The 27291-nt window shown below is 39.6% G+C and overlaps 1 protein-coding gene across 4 annotated transcripts in view; it reads left to right on the forward strand.

Moving 5' to 3' along the window:
• Positions 1-1240: 1240 nt before the first annotated feature.
• Positions 1241-27291, forward strand: part of FEZ2 (fasciculation and elongation protein zeta 2) — a 42728-nt gene continuing 16677 nt past the window's right edge. For all 4 annotated transcript variants that reach the window (XR_012004535.1, XR_012004534.1, XM_072770550.1 and 1 more), the window contains exons 1-5: positions 1241-1546; positions 5892-6000; positions 13098-13214; positions 15087-15228; positions 16294-16562. Coding sequence is in view for 2 of the 4 variants with exons in the window: in XM_072770550.1 (XP_072626651.1) it covers positions 1293-1546; positions 5892-6000; positions 13098-13214; positions 15087-15228; positions 16294-16562 (891 nt within the window). In the remaining 2 variants the exon portion in view is untranslated. The remainder of the gene's footprint in view (positions 1547-5891; positions 6001-13097; positions 13215-15086; positions 15229-16293; positions 16563-27291) is intronic.

Genomic DNA, 27291 nt, shown 5'->3' on the forward strand with positions numbered 1-27291 from the left:
TTTTGACTACTTAGGTACCTCATACAAGTGGAATCATACCACATATGTCCTTTTGTCTCTGGCTTCACTTAGCATAACATCTACAAGATTCATACTGTTTGTTGGTTTGCAACCCTCTTGGGAGCTTCCCAGATGCAATCTGAAATCAGCCTCCTTAGGTGGAGGGCAAAGACTAAGAAAGAAGAGGTCACTCCAAGTTGATATGTAGCAGTTTTAATAAGCAGAGGGAACTTACATACATAAGAGGCTTGCCTTTAGTGACAACAAGACAAATAGATCTCCACACCCACCTGCCAAATCTTAAAAGCTTATTAGGAGGCCTTAACTGGGTTCATTCATAGTATACCCTGCCAGTGTTCTCAACATACTGTCTGAAGGCTATGTCCTTGGAGCAGCCTCTGGGAGCAGGAAAGGCAAGTGGAACCCCATTCCAAGGACAGGGAGGGAGGGGGGGGTGAAGAGACTTCCAGTGCCTGGGTCTAGCCCTTGGGTCAACTGGCAGGTACGTCTTTTCAGTTACCTTCTCCAATACCGTTTCAAGTACTTTGCAAATATTAATTGGGATCCCTGGGTGGCGCAGCGGTTTGGCGCCTGCCTTTGGCCCAGGGCGCGATCCTGGAGACCCGGGATCGAATCCCACGTCGGGCTCCCGGTGCATGGAGCCTGCTTCTCCCTCTGCCTATGTCTCTGCCTCTCTCTCTCTCTCACTGTGTGCTTATCATAAATAAATAAAAATTAAAAAAAAAAAGAATAAACTTTGTTTAAAAAAAAAATTAATTCATATAATTATTCATCTTTGTAGATTCCCCAGGGTCTAGAAAGTGCTTTGAACGTGTCAGATGTAAAATATCCTGGTAAGACTTAAGCATTTCCAAGTGGCTCTGTTTGTTCTTCTGGTTGGAAAGTCACAAAAGGAGCCGGTCCTACTCGGGGCACCATGTGATGATGCTAGGGTGCAAGTTTAAAGAAGCCCTTTATCTTAGTCACATGTCGGCCAGTTTCCCACTAAGCGAAGCTATTCCTGGACGATAGAGACTATAGGAAGTGACCCAACGTAATTAAGGCTTTCCATTCCACAGAGACCCGCAATCACCTGGGAGAAGACTCAGGAAAGGGAAAGATACCCAGGCCGGGCGGCCCGGACAGGCCCACGTGGGAGGGGGACGGAGGAGGCGGGGCCTGCGGGGGGCGGGGCCTGCGGGGGGCGGGGCCTGCGGGGGGCGGGGCCTTCGGCGGGGCGGGGCGGGGCCTTCGGCGGAGCGGGGCGGGGCGCGCCACTGCGCCGGGCGGCGATGGCGGCGGACGGGGACTGGCAGGATTTCTATGAGTTCCAGGAGCCAGCCCGGAGCCTCCAGGACCAGGAGAACTGTAACGCGAGCCCCGAGGCCGGCGCAGGGCCGGGCGGGGGAGGCGACGGCTTCCCGGCGCTGGCCTGCAGCTTGGAGGAGAAGCTGAGCCTGTGTTTCCGCCCCTCGGGTCCGGGCGCCGAGCCCCCGAGGGCGGCAGTGCGGCCCATCACCGAGTGCAGCCTCCTGCAGGGGGACGAGTGAGTGCGGGCCCGGCGGGAGCGGGCGGGAGCCTCCCCTGCCCTCGCGCTGCCCTCGCGCTGCCCTCGCCCTGCCCTCTGGCCCTGGCTCGGCGGCCTCGGCGGGCTCCGGCCACAGGCCCCGCCCCCCGCCCTCCTTCCGCCTCCCGGGCCCGCGAGGCCCCGCCCTCCTTCCTGCCCCGCGGCGCTCCCTGGGGCTTGCGGCCCCGCGCGCCCTGCGATTTAAATCCCCCGCTCCCCTGCGCTCCCTCCCCCTGGTCCCCTGCCCTCCTCCTGCTCCCTGGAAACCCAGGGTCCCCAGGCGGGGTTCCGAGGGGAGCCTCCGTCCACGGAGCCGGGAGTTAGACGTTGCACCTCCTCGGGCACGTGTGTAGCCGCTCATTCATTCAACTAGCGTTTATTTTTATTTAAGCGCTTAGTGCCAGGGGCTGCTTCGGCAGGGAAGACCCAGGTGACGGCACGGACCCCTCTCTCGTAGGGCACAACGTAGGAAGGGGCCTGGATTTGTCAACAGATAATTTGGTGTGGCTGTGACAAATGCTGTCCTGGACATAACGTGCGAAACCCAGGAGATTTATTTATTTATTTATTTATTTATTTATTTATTTATTTATTTATTTATTTATTTTTTGATCTAGGAGATTTAAAAGGGGGTGTGTGGGAGAGGCAGGAAAGACTTCATAGGGAAAGAAATGTGAAAACTGGATCCCGATGGATGAGTGGGAGTTTGGCAGATGAAGAAAAGTCTAGCTAGCATGACAGCTCGCCGGTGTGGCACGTGCAAAGGTACCAACGCTGAAGCAGCTCTTATGCCATAGGAATTTATTGGCTCCATCTGAGAGCCCAGGTGGCGTGCAGATCCCCACAGAGGCAAACACACACACACACACACACACACACACAAAACAAAAACAACAACAACAACAACAAAAAACAAACGAAAGAAAGGCTGTGGTTATTAATAGCAAGGATCTCCTAGTCTGGTGGGACAAGGAATGCATTAACAGGTAGTTATTATACAATCATATAAGTGCAGTGATAGGACATTGATAGGGATTGGTGAGAGCTGCCTAAGGGGGAGGGAGGCAGAGTGCCTGGGAGGGGGCACTTTGTTTGACTGTCTGGAACCCCAGTTATAATTTGTCTAAAAATGGGTTGTGATTATGTACCACGGTTTCACCCCCAAAAGATTGTAAAAGGAATGGTGAGAGCAAAGGAGCTGAGCATATTGTATAGGTCTGGGGAAGCTGAGGGTGCAAGGAATGGAAAGGTCTGGGGAAGCTGAGGGTGCAAGGAATGGAATAAACACTGTGGAATAGGTAGGGATGGGTTTTTAGAGCCTTGATGGAATGGAGAGATTAGAGGTTAGGGAAGGATTCTTGAGAGAGAGAGAGAAGGATCCACAGGCATAGAAAGGGCCTTTCCGCCTGATGGCCTCCTTTCCTCTGTGAATATGGTAGGAAGCTTGAGAAGAGGGATTGGGGGGATGAGGGCCTGTGAACATGACTTAGTGGGTGTTCCACCCCAGCTAGGTTGGGGACCATATCATTTCATTGGCACCCGTGTACAGTGTTCCACCCAGTGTGAAGGGAAGAGTTTATGACTGGATTTTATACACGCACGAATGCAGCCAGTAGCAGAAGATGACATTTTGGAAAGTCTGTTCCTAGAGAAGATAGTTTTATATATATATGTAGATTTAGAGGCTCTGAGTCACTAGGACTCAGGACATCTTCTGAATTAAAAAATGATAGTTATGATGCATTTGGGTTTGTCAGACGTAACTCCTCAGAATAGATTTGTGGTTTGTACACAAATGCTAAGGTTCCCTATTTTTGCTTTGCCTGTACTGTCTAGAACGTAGTTTATTTTAGTCTCTGCTTAAATTTTAGGGTGATGTAAAGCTTGAAAAAATTTTTTTGTTACTCTTGATAATGGTTTTTAGTAGATGATATGTTGGTAGGAATTCATGGTTCTTGATTTCGGAATGTGTAACCTGTCTATTTCTCTCTCCAGGGGCCGGGTTGGTCACTGCTCACTGCCCCCTTTCTGTTGCATAAATCTCTCCATTGCTTGATAAGAGCAATGGGACTTTCCTTAGTACGACTCATTTGAAATACTGCTTAGAGTAATAGAGTTGGAAGCAATGTCTGTTACTCAAGCCTCTCATTTTATAGAAGGGTGGCTCTTAACTAGCATGGTTAAGGAACATGGCCAAAGACTCATGGCCCTGCTCCTCTCACTAGAGAGAGTTGAGAATTCTTTCACTCAGACATTGCATTGGTTTAGGGCACTTTATTTAATTTCTCTGAGCCCCACTTTTAGTTTTGGCTAACTCTGCATTGCGCTTATCTGCTACTGGTTTTACTTTAGAAGGGTATCATGTAGGATTCCATGTCACAGAACTTTGATCTCCCTGGAAAAGGGCTGTCCTGCTGGTTGTTTATGACTGATTGTAATACTTTATGATAAGGATAAAGGCAATTCATGTCTGTTCTGGAGAAATCTGGAAATCATTCACTTCAGTCAGCCCTGTGTCCTTCCTGCTATAATTGTTCTGACCTTGGTGGAGATAGAGGACTGTTAATTGTCCTTCACTTTCTTGGAAGGTGAAAATCACCCAGTCTCTTCTACTGGGTGAAATATTCCACTCCACTTGTCTTCTTCCAGCCTCAATTAAGGAGAAGCAAACAAGCAGTCCCCGAATCCTGGACTGTCTTCACCTGCTAGCATATCCTACTTGATTTCCTAAGCAGGGTTAGGTATATAGTCAGTTATTCAGTATTTGAGTATCTTTTATCCAGAAAGGTAGGGGTCAGAAAACCCATGAAGTTTAGCAGTCCAGAGTTGTTGCCTTCTATAGGAGTTTTTGGCATCGGAGAAGGTTGTGATTCTAACAGAGAGGAGAGTAGAAATGAACTATGCATATGGGAGATGTGCTGGGTAAACGAGCCAGTTTCCTAGAGCTTTTTGGGTTCACATTTTCATTGAGGCTAATATGCATTCCAAAGCCAAACATCATTTTTGGGATTTTATGTTTTTGGCACTTATGGTCCCATTACTTCGCTTTAGTACCAAATCCCAAATTCATTAAATCAAGTATATTGCTTCTTTATTTTTAAGCTTGCATTCTTATTTTTATGCCTCCAGTGGTCTAGTTCTTAGTGGCTTAGACACTTGGGAAAAAAACAAAACAAACAACAACCCAGTTATTTAATGCTTTTTTCCTCCTTATGACATCTATGTATTTCTGCCCATTAAATAACTTAATGTATGTAGTGTTTAACTTACCCAATTAAATTTAATCTCATTTATATCTCTGAAGTCATTTTTTAATACAGTGTCATGTTTTATTATGCTGTGATTACTTTGGTACTGAAATCTGAATTTTGGTCATGAAGTTGGAGTTAGCTGTCCTTATCCGGTGTGGCTTGGGACTTTCCTTAGTACAACTCATTTGAAATACTGCTTAGAGTAATAGAGTTGGAAGCAATGTCTGTTACTCAAGCCTCTCATTTTATAGAAGGGTAGCTCTTAACTAGCATGGTTAAGGAACATGGCCAAAGACTTATGGTTTGAAGAAGAATGGAAACGAGAGTCTATGTTTCCTGAATTTTAATCAAGCACCCTTTCGTTTTACTCTGTTGCTTCCCCAAAATGCTGTTTGACAATAAGGAAGTACCCTTCCATTGCATTGGCTACCTTTGTGCATTTTATTGTGAATGCCCCTTTCTTTCCTCTATTTTATCTGTCCTAGCCTATTATATTACAAAATAGATATTAAACTCCAGTCTCACATTGAGACTGAATCCTTTCTCCAGAAAGGACAACACATTTTTGGTTAGAGAAAGATTACTCACCCTATGAAATGATCAATATGTTTGGAAGTTACAGAAGAAAAATAAGTGTAAAACACAGCATATGTACTACCCATTTGGCTCTGGAAACATTACGTGAACTCCCTGTATTTTAATTTCCTCATCTTTAAAATGGGGTAATAACGGTTCTTCATAATACTGTTTTTGAGGATTAAATGAGTTAATATATATAAATTGCTTAGGACGGTGCCTGGCACCTAGTGTAGTGGAAATGTGAGCTGTCGATTTTGAGAGAGTTTTTAATACCACTGTGTCTTCCCTCAGCTCTTCTTGTCAGCCCAATTATCTGGTTTTCCTTTAGTCGTCTTTAGGAGGCTCTTCTTTGTTGGTGTTTTTCTGGAAAACAGTAGGCCTTCCATTGTTTTGCTTTGAAATGTCTTGTTCTTTCTTTCACTATAGTTGTATTTGTTTAATAAAAGACATGTGGGATGTTAACTATCATTGATTGTAGTTTTATTCTTTTTAAGGATTTGGAACGCCCTGACAGATAATTATGGAAACGTAATGCCTGTAGACTGGAAGTCATCTCACACCAGAACCTTGCATTTGCTTACACTGAACCTCTCAGAAAAAGGGGTAAGTTAGGAACTGAGCTAATAATTTCTGAATAACTGATTCTGATAATAGAACTAAAAAATAGCCTCTCTGTTGAACACAAATCATTGTGTTGCCTCTTATTTCCAAGTTCATAGCATTTGGAGTGGCCCTCTGTTGCCATCTTAGCTCCATTGCTGTCAGCTTGCTAGCACTTTCCTCCAGTTCTTCCCAAACACACACTCACTTTTGTATGTTTAGCCAGTCTTTATCACCTGTGTATGAACACCAAAGATCAGCATTTTTTTCTGAACTTAACTAGCACAATTTTGGTGTGCTGAGGAGACTCGGAGGGTACTGGAATAGCAACATAGAGTTAACTTTCTGATGAATTTAAGGACTTGCTGGACATGACATGTTTTCTGAAGACTGTGTGTTCCTGTATTGAAGAACCTTTAAAAGATGTTAGAGTTCTTGGCTAACTGTCCGAGGATGCTGTGGATACCTTGGTATTGTACAGTGAAGGTGTCTTGAGTAAGAAGTGTGAGCACAGGTGATGGGGCAGCTGGAGGACGGGCTTCGGAAGGAAGGTCATTGTTCTAAGTGGAAAATCACAGCGTTAGGTTTATCTAAAGGTGACTAGAAACACAGCCAAGTTATGTAAGTTTCAGAGCCTGTTTAAGTTCCTTATCATATAACAGTGTAAACTCATGCCAGACCTTTTGGCATGCTCTGTGTTTCATTAAGTGTATTTGTGTAATTGAGAGTATAATGCAATGGGGCTGTCAGTATTTTAAATAGTATTGTTAATGTTTTATGAAAACGATTTTCTTAAATATATGACTCGGGACAGCCTGCAGCCCATTATTTCCTAGTAAAATATAGACTTCGGCCTGTATTTCTCAGTATTGGAGTAGATACAGAAATCTTACTGTATGTTCCAGTTATTAACCCCATTAAAGTGTTCTGCTGACTGCCCTGCCCTGTCATAGGTTTTGTGAAAAGGAATAGGCCAGCATACCTTATGCTTTGTCTTCTGTTTACTTAGACCCTAGCTATCATTTTGGGCTTGGTTCAAGTTTCCCTTCCTCTCTGAAGCCTCCTATTACCGTTTTAGCCTTTGCTGATCTCATGGAATTATACAATTTTAGAGTTGGAAGCTACTTTAAAGGACACTTAATCCAAGCTCTCACTTGGGGGGAATCCCCATACACAGCCTCTCTGACAGATGGTCATTTAGCCATGGCCTCAATCCGTGCATGGAAGGAAAAGGCAGCTCCCTCTGTGGAATCAGTTACACCGGTGGGGTGTGAAAATCTTCAAGGACTTATCTGTCCCATGGAATTTAGCTCCGTGGTTTCCTGGGTGCTAGCCCCCACAGCACTTTGTCCATGTCTCAGACCATTACTTTGTTCTCTTATTAATCCTGTGTTTCAGGGTCTGTCTTTAGATTGTGATTTACTGTTAGCTATCTTTGTAATTGTCTTTTTAGTAACTGCCTCTGTGCCTGGCACATAATGAGTACTAAAACAAGTATTTGTTGAGTCAATGAATTAATCTCATCAATGAGACCATAAGGTCAGAGACCATGATGGAAAGTTTTTTTTTAAAAAATAAGTTATTTTTTATATTATTTAACATCATGCTAAGTCCATGATAGCCAGTCAGTGAGTATTTTTTTTGTTTGACATATTAAGAAATAGCATAGAAGAGATCCTTTCCTGGTGGTTTGTTTCTTTCTTTCTTTCTTTCTTTCTTTCTTTCTTTCTTTCTTTCTTTCTTTCTTTCTTTTTTTTTTTTTTTTTTAAAGATTTTTATTTATTTATTCATGACAGATGCACAGAGAGAGAGAGAGAGAGAGAGAGAGGCAGAGACACAGGCAAAGGGAGAAGCAGGCTCCATGCCGGGAGCCCGATGCGGGACTCCATCCTGGGACTCCATCCTGGGATTCCAGGATCACACCCTGGGCCGAAGGCAGGCGCTAAACCGCTGAGCCACCCAGGGATCCCCCTCATGGTGGTTTCAAATTGAAGTGCATTAGCAGCATGAATGGGACATAGTAATTTAGTTTCATTGAATAAAATGTGTATCTCCTATTGTTTTTACATTGCATCTTGGGAAGTCGCTCCCTTTTTCTGCGTTTTGATTGTTTTCTTTTCTTTTCTTTTCTTTTCTTTTCTTTTCTTTTCTTTTCTTTTCTTTTCTTTTCTTTTCTTTTCTTTTCTTTTCTTTTCTTTTCTTTTCTTTTCTTCAAGATTTCATTTACTTATTCAGGAGAGACACAGAGAAAGGCAGAGAGAGAGGCAGAGACAGGAGAAGCAGGCTCCATGCAAGGAGCCGATATGGTACTTGATCCTGGGGTTCCAGGATCACGCCCTGAGCCGAAGGCAGACACTCAGCCACTGAGCCACCCAGGTGTCCCTTGATTGTTGTTTTCAATGCGGGAGTAATAGTATAGCTAAGCGTAGTGATTAGTCGTGACTTGGAGTTTAGTACTAGTAACTGATCTTAATTATAAAAGCTTTATCTGGAAAACTCAGCAGATTAAAGTGGACAAGTGATCATCCATCCATCATCTACCCATTGTGACATGACTACCCAGGTGATGACTAGAACTGAAATTAGAATGCTCTTCCTCAGGAAGGAGTAGCACATGTTAAGTTCCTGAAGAACAAGGAACTACGTAAGAAACAACCTTCTCTTTCTATTAGATAGCATATTACTACATTTTTTTCAATCTGAGTTATTTTATTTAGCATTGCCAACTGTGTGCTCTATTCTTTCCATAACTGAATTATGTTAAAATTTGCCTTTGGAAGCATTCTTCAGATTATTCCATTTGTTAAACAGGATCTATGGGAAATTTTTTTCTTGACGAAGTGAGAAGATATTTCTATTGCTTTAGGATGAGAAAAACATTCAGGAAAACCACCATTTGCCACATTTCAGCTTTTAATTATTCTTTCATTCAGGTTTAAAATGGCACACTCCTAAATTTGAGGAGTCTTTCTACAGTAAGGCAACTAGTACCTTCCAGATTCTCACATGGGCACATTTTTTCCATTTGAAGCAGCTTCAGTTTCGTACAGGGCAATAGAACCACCAGCTCTGTATCTAACCTGGCACAGGAAGGAGTGATGGGAATGCTTGGCAAAGAGAAGACACACTGATGCCGAAATGGGAGAGTGAATAATGATACCCATGACAGCCAAGGTTAGTTTTCAAAGCCCGAAAGGGATTCTAGCTCTTAACATATGCCATCTCTGTGGGGAATGGACTTGGCTCAGTCCCTGGAAAGATGATCTGGGATCATTATTTCTGTTGTTATGGAAATTCATTCTAATGGTTTACTGGTATCACTCATGTGTTTTGGCAATAGCTATAAAAACTATTCTAAATCTGGTGCCATTTGTGAATATGCTTATAGGGCAGACGGCTTCTAAATCATTTTGCTTTAGGAACATCTCCTGTGCTGTCTTCCTCCTACCACGAGCATTTATTCAAGGACTGGGACTTTGTTTTATGCACCTTTTTATCTTCAAGAGTAGAGGCAGGAAGAAGATAATATCTTTCTTAGGAGTTATTTAACTAAACTAATTAATTTATTTACCTTAAAGATTTTATTTATTTGACAGAGAGAGAACAAAAATGGGGAGTGGCAGGCAGAGGGAGAGGGAGAAGCAGGCTCCCCGCAGAGCAGGGAGCCTGATGGGGGGCTCCATCCCAGGACCCTGAGATCATGACATGAGTTGAAGGCAGACAATTAACTGACTAAGCCACCCAGGTGCCCTCATAGAAGTCATTTTAAAATGAAAACTTTGATTTGTCTGTAAGGGGAAAAATAAATGTATGGTCCTCCGGTTATAGTGAAAATTGATTTTGGGAAGTGTTGAAATTTAAGGATCCATGAAGATAATTGTCGGATCTACTCCATCATCCTTCCACCCTTATAACTAGATTGTGGCACTTTTCATCTCCACCTCTATAATCTTGAAGTCAAACATTCTCTCTCACCAAGAGCCTAAGCTCTTGGTCTTTCACCTTCCGTATTAAAAGGTTAATTGCATTGGTTTAAAAAGTACTAGAACTCATTATAGGACTTAATGTGAAAAAGAAGCCTCTGCCCTACTTACCTCATCCTTGGTTTCCACTTACTAGAGGCAGCCACTTTCAACTCCATGAACTGTTTTTTTCTGACAGGTAACATGCTCTTATCATTTTACTTGATTTTTTTTCTGACTTTAGACTTTGTCCATCCATTTACTTTGTATACAGAGGATGAGGGTTTAGGTCTCTCAGTCCTCCCTCTAGCCCCAACACCATAACCCTCACGAAAACTTCCCCTTCCCTTGTCTTCCCAATATCATTCTATCAAAATATTTGGTTCAGTTAGTCTTTATCATTTATATTGACTGTTTAAATGTTCACAGTTGACCCATTTTGGCACATCATGAGTAAATTACCTCCTATAATTTTTTTTCCCTTAGGGTAATATTCATTGCCTTTTTGTGGTTTATTTAAGCTGTCTTTAGCTCATAAATGCAGTCTCAACAAAGCCATAAAACTCATTTTAATAAGTGACATACATCAGAGAATCTGTTAGTTTCTCTGACTTTCTCTTGTGCTTTTCTCGATGCCCTGTGCAGTAACAGTTGTAATCTGATCTGGTGACTCTCCAGTTGAGCTTCATAGCCATCATTTTGGGATCTTTACTTTGCTATCATTACAACAATTCCCCAACTTCTGTCTTGTATTAGATCCTAGGTCTGCTTCCTTTCTGGTTTTTCTCCTGGTTTTAATGGAGCTTATTCTGTAGTAGCTTTCTGAGAAACGGTGTATGAGGTAAAATACTTGGAGACCTCGAATGCCTAAAAATGTCTTTATTCTATGCTCTAACTAATTTTAGTTTAGTTGGAGATAGGATTCTGGGCTGAAATAAATTTATTTATTTATTTATTTATTTATTTATTTTAATAAATTAATTTTTTATTGGTGTTCAATTTACCAACATACAGAATAACACCCAGTGCTCATCCCGTCAAGTGCCCCCCTCAGTGCCCGTCACCCACTCACCCCCACCCCCCGCCCTCCTCCCCTTCCACCACCCCTAGTTCGTTTCCCAGAGTTAGGAGTCTTTATGTTCTGTCTCCCTTTCTGATATTTCCCACACATTTCTTCTCCCTTCCCTTCTATTCCCTTTCACTATTATTTATATTCCCCAAATGAATGAGAACATACACTGTCCTTCTCCGATTGACTTACTTCACTCAGCATAATACCCTCCAGTGGGCTGAAATTTATTGAAACATGTAAATAACATGGATTTTTTTTCTCACTTCTTTTGTTGCTGATAAGAGTTCAAAAGACATTTTGATTCTTGATCTTTTTACCATGTGATGGCTTTTTTCTCTCTGGAAGCTCTTAGAATCTTTTTTTTTTTTTTTACACAGTGTTTTTTCTTTTACACATTATATTGGCTGTTTAAATGTTCGCAGTTAACACTGTGACATATCATATCACTATGATATGCCGAAGGCCATGTCTAGGCCTTTTCTAGGCTGATAGCATGGTGAAGATGAGAATAAAGAGGTGTGTCATCACTGTGCTACAGCATGGAATTGCAGTATGTGGTAGGATAGACCCCAGAGTCCTGGTGTGGCTTCTCTCCTAGCCTGATGCTCTGAAAGGCAGGACACCAGCGGTTCCTTGCGCAGAAACCTTTCAGGTTTCTCACTCTGTGGGTTGTATTCACCATTATACTTCCGATAGTCCTGTATGAGGAACTAGGGAGGCAGTAGGGACCTACATCCCCTCAGTTGTGTCTTCAATTTTATGTATATCCTCTGCACTGGCAAATAAGATAATTTTTTCAGGTAAAATATTATTCTTTATATACTATCTCAGAGAAATGTGTGGTTGCTTCTTACATAGTTTCTCATTGCCCATTTGTTCTTCAGGAACTCAGTGAGTGGTATTCCTTCTGAAGACTAGAGTTCTAATTTTAGTTTTGTTCATCATCTGAACAGTCATGTCATGGTAGATAGATGATAGGTAGATGATGACTTGTCCATTTTCATCTGCTGCATTTTCCAGGTAAGACTTTACAATTACTAGTATAAATTCTAGGTCATTATGATTGGCGTGGGCGGGTTAAAGGACACCAGCTAGATGGGCATGGTGTGATAACTCAGGGCTGGCAACAGTAAGCAGTACTAGCACCATGAAGAGGTAAGGAGAGGAAGAAGTTACCAGAACCTAGAGAGAGTAGCTGTGGGGGAGAGGTCTCCTTAACAGGATCTGCTGCTTTTGGCAGTCTGGCCAGGAGGGACACAGCATAATAAATGTCCAGCCCTCATGCTCCTACCTGCCAGTCTCCTGCCAGTGTCTGCCAGTGGTTTTTAACACAACTAGAATCCAGAAGTCAAGGGCATCCTTTGATTTAGTCCATAAAGTTCAGCTTCCTGAGGCCCGCACAGAACAGAGTGGAAGATGGCAGTGAGGCAAATGGAAACTTGCAGCACAGTTAGATTGAAAGATGTTCTTGGAACCTACTGAGATTTTATTTTTGGAAAAAGAGATGTTCACCTGTAAAGCAAAGTATGACACTTGTGGGCAGTTGCCAGGGATTCTTTATCTTACCTTGAATATTAGAAGTTAGTCTGCAAGTAATTAACTTTATGTTGTCTTTGGAATTTTAACACAAAGCAATCTTACTATTAGGTTCTGTTAGATCATTAACTAAAAACCCACCCATTACCTCAGCCCACCCATTACCTCCCTCCACCATCTCCTATAATTCCCTATGACTTCCTAACAATTTTTAGTATATGTGCTGCCTAAGCGAGCACAACAAATTCCTAACAATTGCTATATATAACACTCTTCCCCATGGAAAAAACAACTGAATGTGTGTCTGTATTGGGCATTAGGGTATGCATGTAGCACTTTGGCAATTTCATATTTATTCTCTGTTCCCTCTGTTTGTGCTGAAGATGAATATGTAAAGCACTTCACACACTGCCTGGCACAGAGTGATTGTAAGCATCTCTCCCTTTCAAGGGAAGACTCTCCTTTACCAGACACTGACTTTGTTGCGATCACAATGTCCTGATTTTCACGCTGGGTTATTTTGCTTTCAGATAAGTGACAGTTTGCTCTTTGATACATCAGACGATGAGGAGCTGAGAGAACAGCTGGATATGCATTCAATCATCGTCTCCTGCGTTAATGAAGAGCCCCTCTTCACTGCAGATCAGGTATAGAGGAGAAATTCATCCAGGACAGGAAAAGGGAACCTCGAGCCCAAAAACAATGTCTTAACTGCGGCAATAAGTGATGGGTTGTTAGAATTTACTTATTTTTCCTGCCTTTTCTGTTTCTGTAGGCTTATCAGTTAACTCCTCCACTGAGAAAAGAAGAAGGTGTATGTAATCTGAAGCAGATGGGATTGTGTTAGTTCAGAAGCTTTTCCAAGATAGTACCTTGTTAAAACAGTGCAGCAGGTTACTAAGGAAGAATTATTGCTACAACTGAAATCATAAAAAATACTGTGAATCTTGTACTTTTTTTTAACCGTTAGCAAGACCTGGCAAACTATAATGTATCTGTGTGGAAATTAGCTACTTTCTCTAAAAGCCTGTGTGAAAATGATTAGCACTTATTAGAAGTACATATTGTGCACCCAGAAAGAAGTGAGCATTATTCCTGTGGAATACTCTAATAATGTCAACCTTGTATTCATTTAAACCACTTGAATCAGCTTTCTCATTGTCTGAATACTCTTCCCACTTATGTTGTGTCGTCAATGTGTGGGGCAAGAGCTCCTTCCTGAAATAACATGCTCATGGCCACTCTGACTGTGAACACTACTGCATTAAATTTTTAGGCTGGAAAGATGAGGTCAGTAAAGAGAGATATTATGGCAAAATTGGGGAGAGTCCGTGAAAAATGTGCCATTTTGACGCTCTGTCATCATATTTGTGGTTGGATTCTTCTAGGCCTGGAAAGAGTACAGTGCTTATAGTCCAGATGATTGGGTGGAGGGCTGTGGGAGGTGGAGTATGACATCCTAGGGAAATACGTGACCCTGAGATCTCATCCTTTCCTCAGTAATCTGTCTGCCTGAGTGCCATAAGCTGCTCCTGCTCCTAAGACTTAGAGAAGTAGATTCTGTAGTCTTCTTCAGTGTTCCCTTATGCTGTTTTACAATGCCCATTTTAGAAAATCTTGCTAATTAACGTAATCCCACCTCCTTCAGATTTACTCTTCTTTTTCCTCAGTATAAGTATTACATCTTAAGCTTGCTGATTCATTCTGTTCTGAATAGCTTTTTTTTTTTTTTTTTTTAACTCTTAGATCTATTTTTTTCTAACCATTGAGTGATTTTTCTGGTTTTATGTTCTCACTGACTTCTGTATCTTTCTCAACTTTTAAACGTGGAGCAGTACAAGGTGCCATCGTAAGATTTGAGTAGTGTTGCACATGACAGTAGATCCTTGTTTGAAAGGCATAGTTCTGAAATTTTCCTGCTTTTGTGCAGCTTTTTTTCCCCTCTCTTTTGAACTTCTATATTTCAAGTAATTTTTGAGTATCTCTTAATCTTCCATTGAATTAATATATGAAATTCTTTTTCTGCTGTTAAAGGAAAATTTTGCTGCCATAGAGATAATTCTTTGCATTATATATCAATTTTTTATACTGTTCTGTTTTTTAAGTTTTATGTCAATTTGATGAAATGCTTTAGGTTGATCACTTGCATGTGGCATATGGTAAATTTTCTGTCACTTGCTTTCTTTTGACTAACTATGATCTGGTTCTAGCACATATGAAGTAAATTATATGTGTGTTTTTGCACCGTTTCTCAGACATTGCAAGATCTAATAGGGCATACTGAATCATGATGGACATGCTGAATCAAACTCTGTTTAATTTGTGCTTAGCATATTGTAAATTTTTTTTTTTTTTTGATAAAATGTGTTCACTCATACAATCAAAATTTTGGTAATTCAGAGCATCAGCTCCTCCTGCACACCATTGGCTAGTGGAGGTTGCCTCAGGTGAGCATCGTGTTGCAGATAGATTTTTTCCCCAAGTATCTCTGATTAACAGTGGTATGTATATTTTGGAAGGTTATTGAAGAAATTGAAGAAATGATGCAGGAATCTCCAGACCCAGAAGATGATGAAACGCCAACCCAGTCAGATCGGCTGTCAATGCTGTCCCAGGAAATCCAGACTCTTCAGAGGTCCAGCATAAGCAGTTACGAAGAGAGTAAGACACCCTCCTTAAATCCATGCTCTTCATACTTCCTTTGTATTTCACACCATCTCCAGAAAGCTTTGACTCTTCACTGGCTGTGATACACACCCCTTTTCAGCCCTCCAGTAATGCGAGGGCATATTTTGATCATTGGTCAGGGACTTTGTCATGTTCACCTTCGGATCCCATACTAGTCAGTTTGGGCTGCTGTAACAAAGTCACACATGCCCGCGGCTTACTGCTTACTTATTTTCTCAAAGGCCCAGAGGCTAGAAGTTCAAGATCAAGGTGTCAGCAGGCTTGGTTTCTTCTGGGACCTCTCTCCTAGGCTTGTAGATGGCTGTCTTCTCTCTGTCCTCACATGGTCTTCCATCTGTGTGTCCCTGTCCTAACCTGTCATTTTATAAGGACACCATTCATACTGGATTGGGGCCCACCCTAACAACCTCATTTTAACTTAATTAAAGACCCCATCTTCAAATACAGCCACATACTGGGGATGAGGTACTGGGGATGAGGGCTTCAGTGATGTCCTAGCCTCACTCATGTGAGAAGTGCTAAGAAAAAAAAATGGAAAGGGGGTTTCAGTGAATAGTCTTTCATTTTCTCAATCTTCAAAAAAAATTCACACATTGGGGTGCATATGATCAAGTATGTATTTAGTTTAATTCTTTTGAATCCACTCGTGTCTCTCGAAGTGCTGGAACCCTGCTCAGCTGTGTGCAATTTCTCATCGGCAGGCAGTTTCTGTGCTCTTCCTTGGCTTCCATGTCTGTTCTTCTTCTGTGAGCCTTTTCTGTGTTGGCCAGAGTGCTGTCTGTGGGATGGCTGAGTTAGACAAGTAAAGAATGCTGTTACACTTCTCAGCCTTCTGAGAAGTAACTTTGCCCATCTGCCTCTGCTCAGACCTGCCCACCAGAAGTTTTAAGATTACAAGAAGATCTCCAGCAGTTTAACTGTTTAGAATATAATCCTTGGTATAAAACCATTGCTCTCTTGGTATAAAACGCCCTGTGTGCTGCTCTCTTGAAACATTTTTTTGTCTTAGTGTTTGCTGTGCTTTGCTTTTGGTCACAGGAGTCAAAAGGCTCTCTGTATGTGAATTAAATGAACTCCTGGAAGAAATTGAGAGTGCCATCAAGGAGTATTCTGAAGAGCTGGTGCAGCAGTTGGCCCTGCGAGATGAGCTGGAGTTTGAAAAGGAAGTGAAAAACAGCTTTATTTCTGTTCTCATTGAAGTACAAAACAAACAGAAAGAGCACAAAGAAACAGCCAAGAAGAAAAAGAAACTCAAGAATGGCAGCTCTCAGAATGGGAAGAATGAGAGAAGTCATATGCCCGGCACAGTAAGTGGTGTTTTGCGGGAGTCCTTGGGCTGAAGGCAAACAGGGCCCTTGTGTGTGTGTGTGTGTGTGTGTGTGTGTGTGTGTACGCGTGTAGGGGTGCAGGCAGGCATGTGTACTGCTCACACTGGAGCACAGGTGGGCCTATGGGCCAGGACATCGCTGTGCTCAGCTCTAGCAGAAAGGTGTTTCCTTGGTGAGCATAGGATGGTTATCCGGGTAGTTCAATACTGAGATGTCCAGGAAGGAATCAATGGAAGGAATGGGGGGAGTGGAAGAAAGAGGAGGATATCTTAAAGGTGACCATTTTAATACAGCAAAATGTTAGTAGTGCTTATTTATGTTTGGTTGGTGGGCTTATGAATGGTATTATTTTGTTTTTGCTGGTCTTGTATGAGTTGTATAATAAAAGCCTTAAAAGGGGCTGCATTTCAAGGTAGCTGAACTGTGCTGAGCCTAAAATCATAGACTGATCTGTAATCAACTTCTGATCTTTCCATGAGTTGGAATACGAAGGCGTTAGAGGCGATTATGTGACATCAGCCATTTGCCCTGGTATTTGGCAGATTATAATATTTCTGACTGGTGAAAAAAATTTAGAATATATGAATCTTTGAATCTTTGACTCAATATGAAATTTCTTGTTTTCTGCTTTTTCACGTTTCTTAAGTGGTCCTATTTCATGTAATTCAACTCCATCATAAACAGTAACTAATTATATGAGATGCATTTTCTTTACTTAGAGCCATTTCGTTTTTCCTTGATCAGTTGAGACCTTGTATATTGCCACCATCATTTTGTTTGTATGTGATTTCATTTTTTTTGGAGTATAATTGTTGGGCAAAGGGATCCAATGTTCTTAAAGGAATGTACTTTTATCATTCATGATTTTGATAACATAATAATACAAATTACCACAAACTAGCTACTATAGTTTGTAAGAATGCAAATTACGTCTTTAAGTTTCGATTTATTTTTCCTAAAGAATACTTTATCAGAGAAGTGGTTCCATTAACTAGACTCTGATGGAATCCAGAAAAGAGAATGCAGTTCTAGGTTGCTGGATCACCAAAGAACAGTTGATACAAAAAGAATCCCACCGTTTAGCCTTTTCATTGTCTGCTTTTGACCTGTGAGTAAATGGGTATTTTCTTAGTGTAATGTCCACTTGCTTGTTGAAAGGACATAGCTCATGAACTGGCTTTGAAAAAGTTCTCAGAAGTGGTACAAATATTTTTTGAGAAATGGCAGTGTTGATTAAAGAGGTGTTAGTTGCTTTTAGTGAGTGACTACTTTGGGGAAGCAAAAAACCCGCAAACCCAAAACCTTTGAATATACAGTTCTGGAAAGTTTGCTTTCAATTTCTGGAGCAAAATTTGTATGTCATATTTTTTAAGAAATCGCACATTTTAAATTGCCCTGTGGGCAGCCCAGGTGGCTCAGTGGTTTAGCGCCGCCTTCAGCCCAGGGCGTGATCCTGGAGACCCGGGATCGAATCCTGCATTGGCTCCCTGCATGGAGCCTGCTTCTCCCTCTGCCTGTGTCTCTGCCTCTCTCTCTCTCTGTGTCTCTCATGAATAAATATATATTTAAAAAAAATAAATTGCCCTGTTATTCAGAGTGATTTAACGAAATGCCTAGTTAAAAAGTCATAGCATGGTTGGTAATTTTTATCTGCCTGCTTTTTAGAATTACATGTAAACCCTCCATTTATTGGTGTTAACACTTGGCTGAGGGAAATAAATTTTATCCCTAGAGGGGTTTAAAGGCTTCTTTTTGTAACTCCCATATAAAAAGAGTTAGAGTGGATTCATGGTGTAATTGTACGTGGCATTTATATTGGGAAACAGATTTGGCAAGGCAACATTTAGATCTTACTTGAACCTTTATGAGTCTTGAAATAGATTCATAGTAGTAGTCACTTTTTTCCACAGCATTTGGACCTGTGAAGTTACTTCTTGAGTACTGATCTACTATTAGTAACAAAACCTTTAATCAAGTCACTAATGGCATCATTAAGCTTGTAGTAGTAGTACCTCCTAGAAGCTGGAAAAAGACCATCCTGTCTGTTGAAATCTATGATTCTGAAAATAGTGGTAGATGGCTCAAAAGAACCCTGAAGTAAAGCAGGCAATTGGATAAACAGATTGCAAAAAGTATTACCTTGTTAAACGTTTTGTATAACATGCAGTTTGGCCAAGGCCTTTTTTTGTGAATTAGCTATCATCAGTGATACAAATGTCTAAAAATTGGTGACCTTCTTACAAATAACCATGCATTATCTGTTTTCTAATAACATTGGTCACTTCTTTCTTTTCACCTTAGATATTTTTGTTTTATTAGCAGGACTTGACTTTCTTTCCTTAAGCGCAGAATAGCTTCCTTCCATTTTTCATGTAACATGTTTCATGTTTAAGGAAACAAAACATCAGTTTGTAGCTGGTATGACACTTTATCCATATTTACTAGGTCTTCTTTGATCCAAAGATACTGTAAAATACTTGGGTGGGAGTAGGGCAGAGTTAAACTCTTTAGGTGTTAATTTTGATTTTGGAGACATTTTGTTTCAAACATTTTCTGTAGTGAAAAAAGAATTGGGGGCTTAGGATGCTAGTTAGAGCATTAGACAATTTTGGGGAGCATGGAAATACTATTAAATGTTAAAGTATCGTGCAACCCCAGTGGCCCAGTGGTTTAGTGCCACCTTAGCCCAGGGTGTGATCCTGGAGACCTGGGATTGAGTCCCACTTCGGGCTCCCTGTATGGAGTCTGCTTCTCCCTCTGCCTGTGTCTCTGCCTCTCTCTCTCTCTCTCTGTGTGTGTGTCTGTCATGAATAAATAAATAAAATCTTTAAAAAAATATTAAAGTATCAAGTATTTTATAAAAGTGAAATATTATCTTGTTATAATTTTTAAAATCTGCCGCATGTTGGTTAAGATAAAACAGTATATCTTCCTTCAACAAATACTTGCAGAGTTTTGTCCTTGTGCTAGGTAGGCACTGTTGAAGATGCAGTGGCAAATAAAACAGACTAGGCTCATGGCCTCCTGGAATTGACATCCTAATGAAGGAGACAGGCAATAAAGAAAGAAAGGAAGACTAGACAGTGTAATTTCTGGTAGTAATAAAGGCCACCAAGACAATGGTTGACAGGTACTGTATTGTTAATCAGTATAGTGACCTGCATGCATTTCTTTGAACTGACCATGCTCTTTTGGGCCTTGGTGCTTTTATATATGCCACTCCCTTTTCTGGAGTGGCCCTCTGTTCCTGTTTCCCCGAGTCCACTTGGTAGATTTTTTTTTTTTTTTTTTAACTTCAACGTTTTGGACAAGCATTGTCTTCCTTTCTTAGAAGCTTCCTCTATGGCTCTTCCTCCAATGCAGAATTGACCAGTCTCTTCTTCTTTTGGGGTTAATATTATTCCTCTTGACTATTTCTGTTGGCACTGTACACTGTATTGTAGTTTTTAGTTTTCATGTCTATCTCTGTCATGGTTCTCTAAGGATAGGATACTTTATATCCTTAGGTGTAACATTAGGTACTAACAAATTTCTTCTAATAAATGTGTGGAAGAGATAAACTTGCAAATCTGTATTTCTGCCTAGGATTTTTCTGTCAGGTGCCAAACCCATAGAGGCTGAGGAGCCTAGTGATTAAGAATTTTGGGTTAAGAGCTGTGTTTAAATCCTGCTCCTGCCACTGGGTGCATCTCCCTTTGAGTTTTGAGTTTTGGGAGGATTAAATGAAATAATGTATGTAAGACTAGCATATATCCTGAGTAAATGCTAGTTAATACATATCCAATTGCTTACTAGATATTTCTCTCTAAAATTTATCAAACTAAAGTTATCATTTTCCTAGAGTTGAATTTATTTCTTATATATTTTTCCTTTGGTTAATGGAACGGTCTACTCATTCACTGAAGTCAGTGGAATTTTTAAGTCAAAGGATATGCAGTTTTTGGAGGGCTTTAAACAACCATCTTTTCAAATTGTTCTACAGAAATGAAACTCAGTAATGGCATAAATGAGCCATTTCCCCACATGTCCAACCAACAGAAGGTATTGTTAGCCTTTTGATATATACTGATCTGAAAGGCAAACAATGGTTTGATTTGTCGACTTCTATATTCTTTTGTGAGTTGCCTATTGAGTCACATTTGAGACTTTTTGGTATTTATGACGATACACATACTTCTGATCTCATAGTGTCATACTCTATTATCATCATTGGATTAAATATCACCTTGAAAGGAATGCAGCCTTCCCAAAAGCTCATTCACATTGTTTCATTGTTTAGCATCTCACCTAATTTTTTGTTCTTTGCACATCACTTAATGCCTGTTTGTTGAATTGAAACTTCACTCACTATAGGGGAGATAGAATCCCAGAGGATTTGGATTTGTCCTATTTGAATTGTTGTTCTATCAGGGATTTTTTGTTGTTGTTGTTGCCAGTCTTCTGTTTGTGTTGAATAGAGTCATAGACTGTTGAATTTCAGTGGCAGTTCTCATGAGTACAAGAACAAGTCAAAGTACACCAGATAAGTTTTAATTTGTTAAAACTTCTTGTTTTAACAATAAACTGGAGATCTACCCAGAGGTTGTCACCTAGAGTTACCTGAAGTTGTAAAGAGTGTTTACTTGCTTGGCATCATACTTCAGTATGATGAAATACTGATGGATGAAATGGACATACTTCCTCCTGTAGGATCCAGTAATGTTTTCAAATTAAAAGTCACATATAAGGTTGTGTTTTCTAAATCTGGGGTTGAGAAGATAGGAATCTGTAGTACTTTTTCTGTTTGCCATGGAGCAAATAAAGAGCTTTTGAGAGAGCGTTTTCCTGTGTTGGACTTAGCACCAGCAAAAATGAGTAGTTGTTTCAGTCTAACCTGAAGAAGTTTATTTTGAAAACTTTTGGGGTATTAGGAATCAGTAACTGTGTTATCAAAAGAATTAATATTGGCCCATTGCTTTTGGGGTTTGGGGGAGATAACTGCTTAAAGATGCAGACAGCTAGGACTTAGATGATACTCTTTCTTGTATGTATCTTTCTTTTACAGATGCATTACTCTGGATTTATGACTCACTTAGCTCATATTATGACAAATAGTCAAATCTATTTTGTTTCTCTTTCACATGCAAAAATGCCCCAGTAATAGGTTTTCATTTAATCTTCACCAATGCTGACTTTAAGAGAAATTTATTTTCATTTAGGTAGCTCTTATTAGATTGTTCTAAAGTTATTCCAATTTATTCTAGCTCTTAACTTGGAAGGATCTGTTCTGACACAACTACTTGAATTTGGGGCTTTTGTTTAAAATAAGTTGGACCTGGATTTTTTCTACTCTTCTTTTTAATTTGGAATTTTCAAATTTCTTAAATTTGCTAAGATGATTTAGACTGAGGGCTGACAAGGCAAACCACTGCCTGAGGGCCAAATTGGCCCTCTGTTTTATAAATAAAGTTTTATTGGAACATAGCCATATCTGTTCATTTCCATATGGTCTTTGGCGATGTTGGTGTTACAAGGACAGAATCGAATAGTTGTGACAGACTGTGTGGACTGCAAACTAAAATATTAACTCTCTGGCCCTTTATAGGAAAAGTTTGCCAACCCCTGATTTAGGCTAAAATTTAATACAACTAAAAATTTGAAGAAAAAAAGATGCAAACTCCATTTAAAGTGGATTTGTATAAAAAAGATCACTATATTATGACTAAAATTTGTTATATAATGTAGCCTTGTTTTATTTAAGAATGTGTTGAATTGTTCCTTTCTTCAGGGCCCCATCCAGCAACCTGAGTACCTATAGACAGTGATGCCTTGGCCAGTCCATCTCCAAGCCACTTGCTTTAAGGCACTCTGCCTAGCAATAGACTTTTGTGCTCTATGTATCAGATTCCCAGTAGCTAAATGAAGACAGCCAGCAGGTAGACCAGTTGTCAAGTATTTGGGGCCGAATGAAAAACTTAAAAATATTGGCAGTCCTCTGGGTACACTCTACTTATAGACAGTAATAAAAAGTAGTTTAAAGAAGGTAGAGGAGAAGTGGAAAGGAGCTGATCCCACTTCACCATTTTTTCTAAGTAGTGGTACTCAAGAGGATAAAGTCTGCCCTATTTATGTAAATGTAAATATTAACACATTTTCAACAGTAATTTGTTGGTTATATTTGAGCATTTCTGTGTGATTTTTTTTTTTTTTAAAGTAGAGTCAACGTACAATGTTACATTAGTTTCAGGTGTACAGCATAGTGATTTGGCAACTTGGCACATTACACTATGCTCATCACAAGTGTAACTATCATCTGTTATCATACAATGCTATTACAATAACACTGACTATATTTCCTATGCTGTATCTTCCATCCTGTGACTTATTCATTCCATACCTGGAAGCCTGTAGCTCCCATTTGCCTTCACCCATTGTACCTCCCTTCCCCCAGCAACTACCAGCTTGTTGTTTGCATTTATGGGTCTGCTTCTGGCGTTTGCTTGTTTATTTGTCCACTTAGATTCCACATATAAGTGAAATCATATGGAATTTGTATGACTTATTCACTTAGCATAATACCGTCTAGGTCCATCCATGTTGTTGCAGATGGTAAGAACTCATTCTTTTTTCTGGCTGAGTAGTATTCCATTATGTATATATAACACATCTTCCTTATCCATTATTTATCGATAGGTGTATTTTGACTATTGTAAATAATGCTGCAGTAAATATGGGGGTGCATATATCTTTTGAGTTAATGTTTTTGTTTTCCTTGTATAAATACTCAGTAGTGGATCATATGGTATTTCTACTTTTCATTTTTTTTTAGGAGTCTCCATGTTGTTTTCCACAGTGGTTGCTTCAATTTGCATTTCCACTAACAGTGCATGAGGAGGATTCCTTTCCCTCCACATCCTCACCAACACGGTTATTTCCTGTCTTTCTGATACTAGCCACTCTGACAAGTGTGAGATGGTATCTCATTGGAATTTTTGATTTATTATTTCCCTGAGGGTTAGTGATGTTGAACATCTTTTCATATTTCTGTTGGCCTTCTGTATGTCTTCTTTGAGAAAATGTCTATTCAGGTCCTGGGCTTTCTGTCCTGTTTTGTTGATGTGTATGACCATTTTTGTGCCAGTACCATACTGTTTGATTACTATAGTTCTGTAGTATATCTTGAAATCTGGGATTGTGATGCTTTCAGCTTTGTTCTTCTTTCTCAAGATTGCTTTGACTATTCTGGTCTTCTGTGATTCCATACAAATTTTAGGATTATTTGTTCTAGTTCTATGAAAAGTACTATTGGTATTTTTTTTTTAATTTTATTTATTTATGATAGTCACACAGAGAGAGAGAGAGAGAGAGGCAGAGACACAGGCAGAGGGAGAAGCAGGCTCCATGCACCGGGAGCCTGACGTGGGATTCGATCCCGGGTCTCCAGGATCGCGCCCTGGGCCAAAGGCAGGCGCCAAACCGCTGCGCCACCCAGGGATCCCTACTATTGGTATTTTGGTAGGGATTGTAGATTGCTTTGGGTAGCATGGATATTTTAACAATATTTGTTCTTCCAGTCCATGAACATGGTATATATTTCCATTTGTGTTGTCTTCATTTTCTTCCATCAAAGTCCCCCCCCCCCCCCCATCAAAGTTTTATAAAAGTTCTCAGAGTATAGATCTTTCACCTCCTTGGTTAAGTTTATTCGTATGTAGTTTATTCTTTTTGATGCAATTGTAAATTGGATTGTTTTCCTAATTTCTCTTTCTGCTACTTTGTTATTAGTGTAAAGAAACACAAGAGATTTCTGTATGTTAATTTTGCATCCTGCAGGGTTACTGCACTCATTTATTAGTTCTAGTATTCTGGTTCTATAGTTGTGTTAGCTGTGGGTTTGTCATATATAGCTTTTATTATCTTGAAGTGTATTCCTTCTAAACCCACTTTATTGAGAGTTTTTATCATGAACATGATAAAACATGAGAGTTTTATCATGATGTTGAATTTTGTCAAATGCTTTTTCCTACATCTATTGAGATGCTTGTATGGTTTTTGTCTTTCATTTTGTTACATTAATGTGATTTGGGGATATTGAACTATCCTTGTATCTGTAGAATAAATCCCACTTAATCGAGGTGAATGATTCTTTTAGTGTATTGTTGAATTTGGTTTGCTGATATGATGTTGAGGATTTTTGCAGATATGCTCATTAGGAATATTGGCCTGTAGTTTTCCTTTTTTTGTAGTGTCTTTTAAAAAAATATTATTTATTTGGGATGCCTGGGTGGCTCAGCAGTTGAGCGTCTGACTTTAACTCAGGGCATGATCCTGGAGTCGTGGGATTGAGTCCCATGTGGGGCTTCTTGTGTGGAGTCTGCTTCTCCCTCTGCCTGTGTCTCTGCTTCTCTTTCTCTATGTCTGTCATGAATAGATAAATAAATAAATCTTTGAAAAAATTATTCACGAGAGACACAGAGAAAGAGGCAGATATATAGGTAGAGGGAGAATCAGGCTCCCTATCGGGAGCCCGATGTGGGATTTGATCCCAGGACTTGGGATCACGCCCTGAGCTGAAGGCAGACACTCACCCACTGAGCCATCCAGGTGCCTCTGGTTTCGGTTTTGGTTTTGGAGTAATGCTGGCCTCATAGAATGAATTTGGAAGCTTTCCCTTCTCTTCTTTTTTTTGGAATTGTTTGAATAGGTATCAACTCTAATGTTTGGTAAAATTCACCTGTAAATCCACCTACTTGTGGACTTCTGTTGTTCAGAGTTTTTGATTACTGATTCAATTTTGTTACTAGTAATCAGTTTGTTCAGATTTTCTGTTTCTTCCTGATTTAGATTTGGAAGATAGTATGTTTCTAGGAATTTATCCATATCTTCTAGGCTTTCCAGTTTGTTGGCATATAATTTTTTTCATAGTAGTCTCTTGTAATCCTTCATATTTTTCTTTATTTTAATGGGCATTCCTAAAAATTAGTGTTAAGGCCATAGAATGGAAGGTCAGTGTAGGGTGGAGAGAAACATGCTTATGGTTTTAATAATTCACACCTATTATGAATTAGTTTAGCTATAAAACTTATTTTATGAAAGATAGTATTGTCTAGAGAAATAGGGGTCACCATCAGTTTTTGTTTATCATCATGTACTATTTGTTTTCTGCAGTTGTCTTTGGTGACAGGCTGTTAATAATTGAACTTTTATGACCCAGCAGTTAAAAATGAGGCGTCTATTCTTGACTTCTTAAGCCTTGGAGAGGTTTGTTGTTTTTTAATATAACACAAATTCACATAAAAGCCATACTATGCCAGGAAATTGTATTCTTATTATACACTTAAAGTATCCATAAATGTTAGGAAATAATTCATAAAATTACCAGGCTTAATTATTTTACTCTAATTTTAGTAACTTTGAAAATGTTTGCCAACACTTAATTACTACATTAATATTAAATTACATAAAAATTTAAAAAGACCTTCAAATACAACAAATTAAATCGATACTATTCCATCTAACTCCTAATCTTGAAAATCTACATACCACATCTTTCTGTTCTGAGAGCAAAATTCCAAAATAGTGTTTAGTATTCAAGGCATATTCAAATATTTATCTGCTTTGGTATAATTCATATTTTCTAATTTACTTGGATCTGGTTCTTTTTTTTCTGCAGAAACTATTTTTCAGTAGAATTTCCTTTATAACTGCTTTATAGTTCACATTAAAAGTATTTGATTTGAAAAGTGTCAAATAAGCAGACTCAATTTTTACATCGTAGGTAATACCTTATATGAATATTTTTGCATTGTAATTTTTTTACATTTAACTATTGGTTTCAATTCTTTTTTCTTGTATTCTGTGTTTTGATTAATTTAAGGTTTTAAAAATTAAAACTTGTTCTGTAAGTCAGTATTTGAAAATCATGTCATTCAAGCTGTTGCAAATGATGTGATTTACAAGGAACAATAATTGTTTGAATTTCACCTTCATTTGAACCTCTTGAGTTTAAAAAATATTAATGGAGTCAGAACATACATTAGGATATGAGTCAGAAATAGATTAAAAGCATTTCTTAATTGCTTTTCCTAACCTTTTTTTTCTGACACTGAACTTTGAATTTGGGATTTTTAAAAGATTTCCTGTCTAGTTAGAGATCTGTGCCAGTGAGTGTCAGCTAAGGCTACTAGAAAAGTCTGGTAGCAAGAAGAGGCTGAATTTCCTGGCCCCCTGGTCAGTTTTGCTCTTCCCTGTCTTAGATCCTGCTTTCTGTGAGTTTAGTTAAGCTGGTCAATGTTCTGTGCAGAGAATGATTTGATAGGTTTAGGATTCCAGGAAGGAATTAACAAACCATATCGCTGTATCTGATTTTTTGTTTTTCAATTTATACAGTGTTTTCTAGCTCTTCTTTTTCTTGTTCAGAAAGACCTAGAATTACATGCAAGTGTTACTTGTTTTCAGTTTAAGCTTTTGACTTGTATATTTAGTCCTAGTAGTGTCTTTTCTTCATGTTGTCTTCAGCTGCTTAGGCTAGAAACTATAGTCAGAGTGTATTATTTTTCTCAGGTGATATTTAATTTATATGAGGAGGACTTAAACTACTCATTACTTGTTCTGGAGAATAGTAGAAAGATGTGGTTACTTCTTTTTGGGAGCTACGTCCCAAATGTTCTAGCCTTTCTAGGGTAATGTTTTGAATATTTTTGGATATCTGTATTTGCTGAACACTTTG

Source organism: Canis lupus, chromosome 12 (assembly GCF_048164855.1).
Source record: "Canis lupus baileyi chromosome 12, mCanLup2.hap1, whole genome shotgun sequence".
Taxonomy (NCBI): Eukaryota; Metazoa; Chordata; class Mammalia; order Carnivora; family Canidae; genus Canis; species Canis lupus.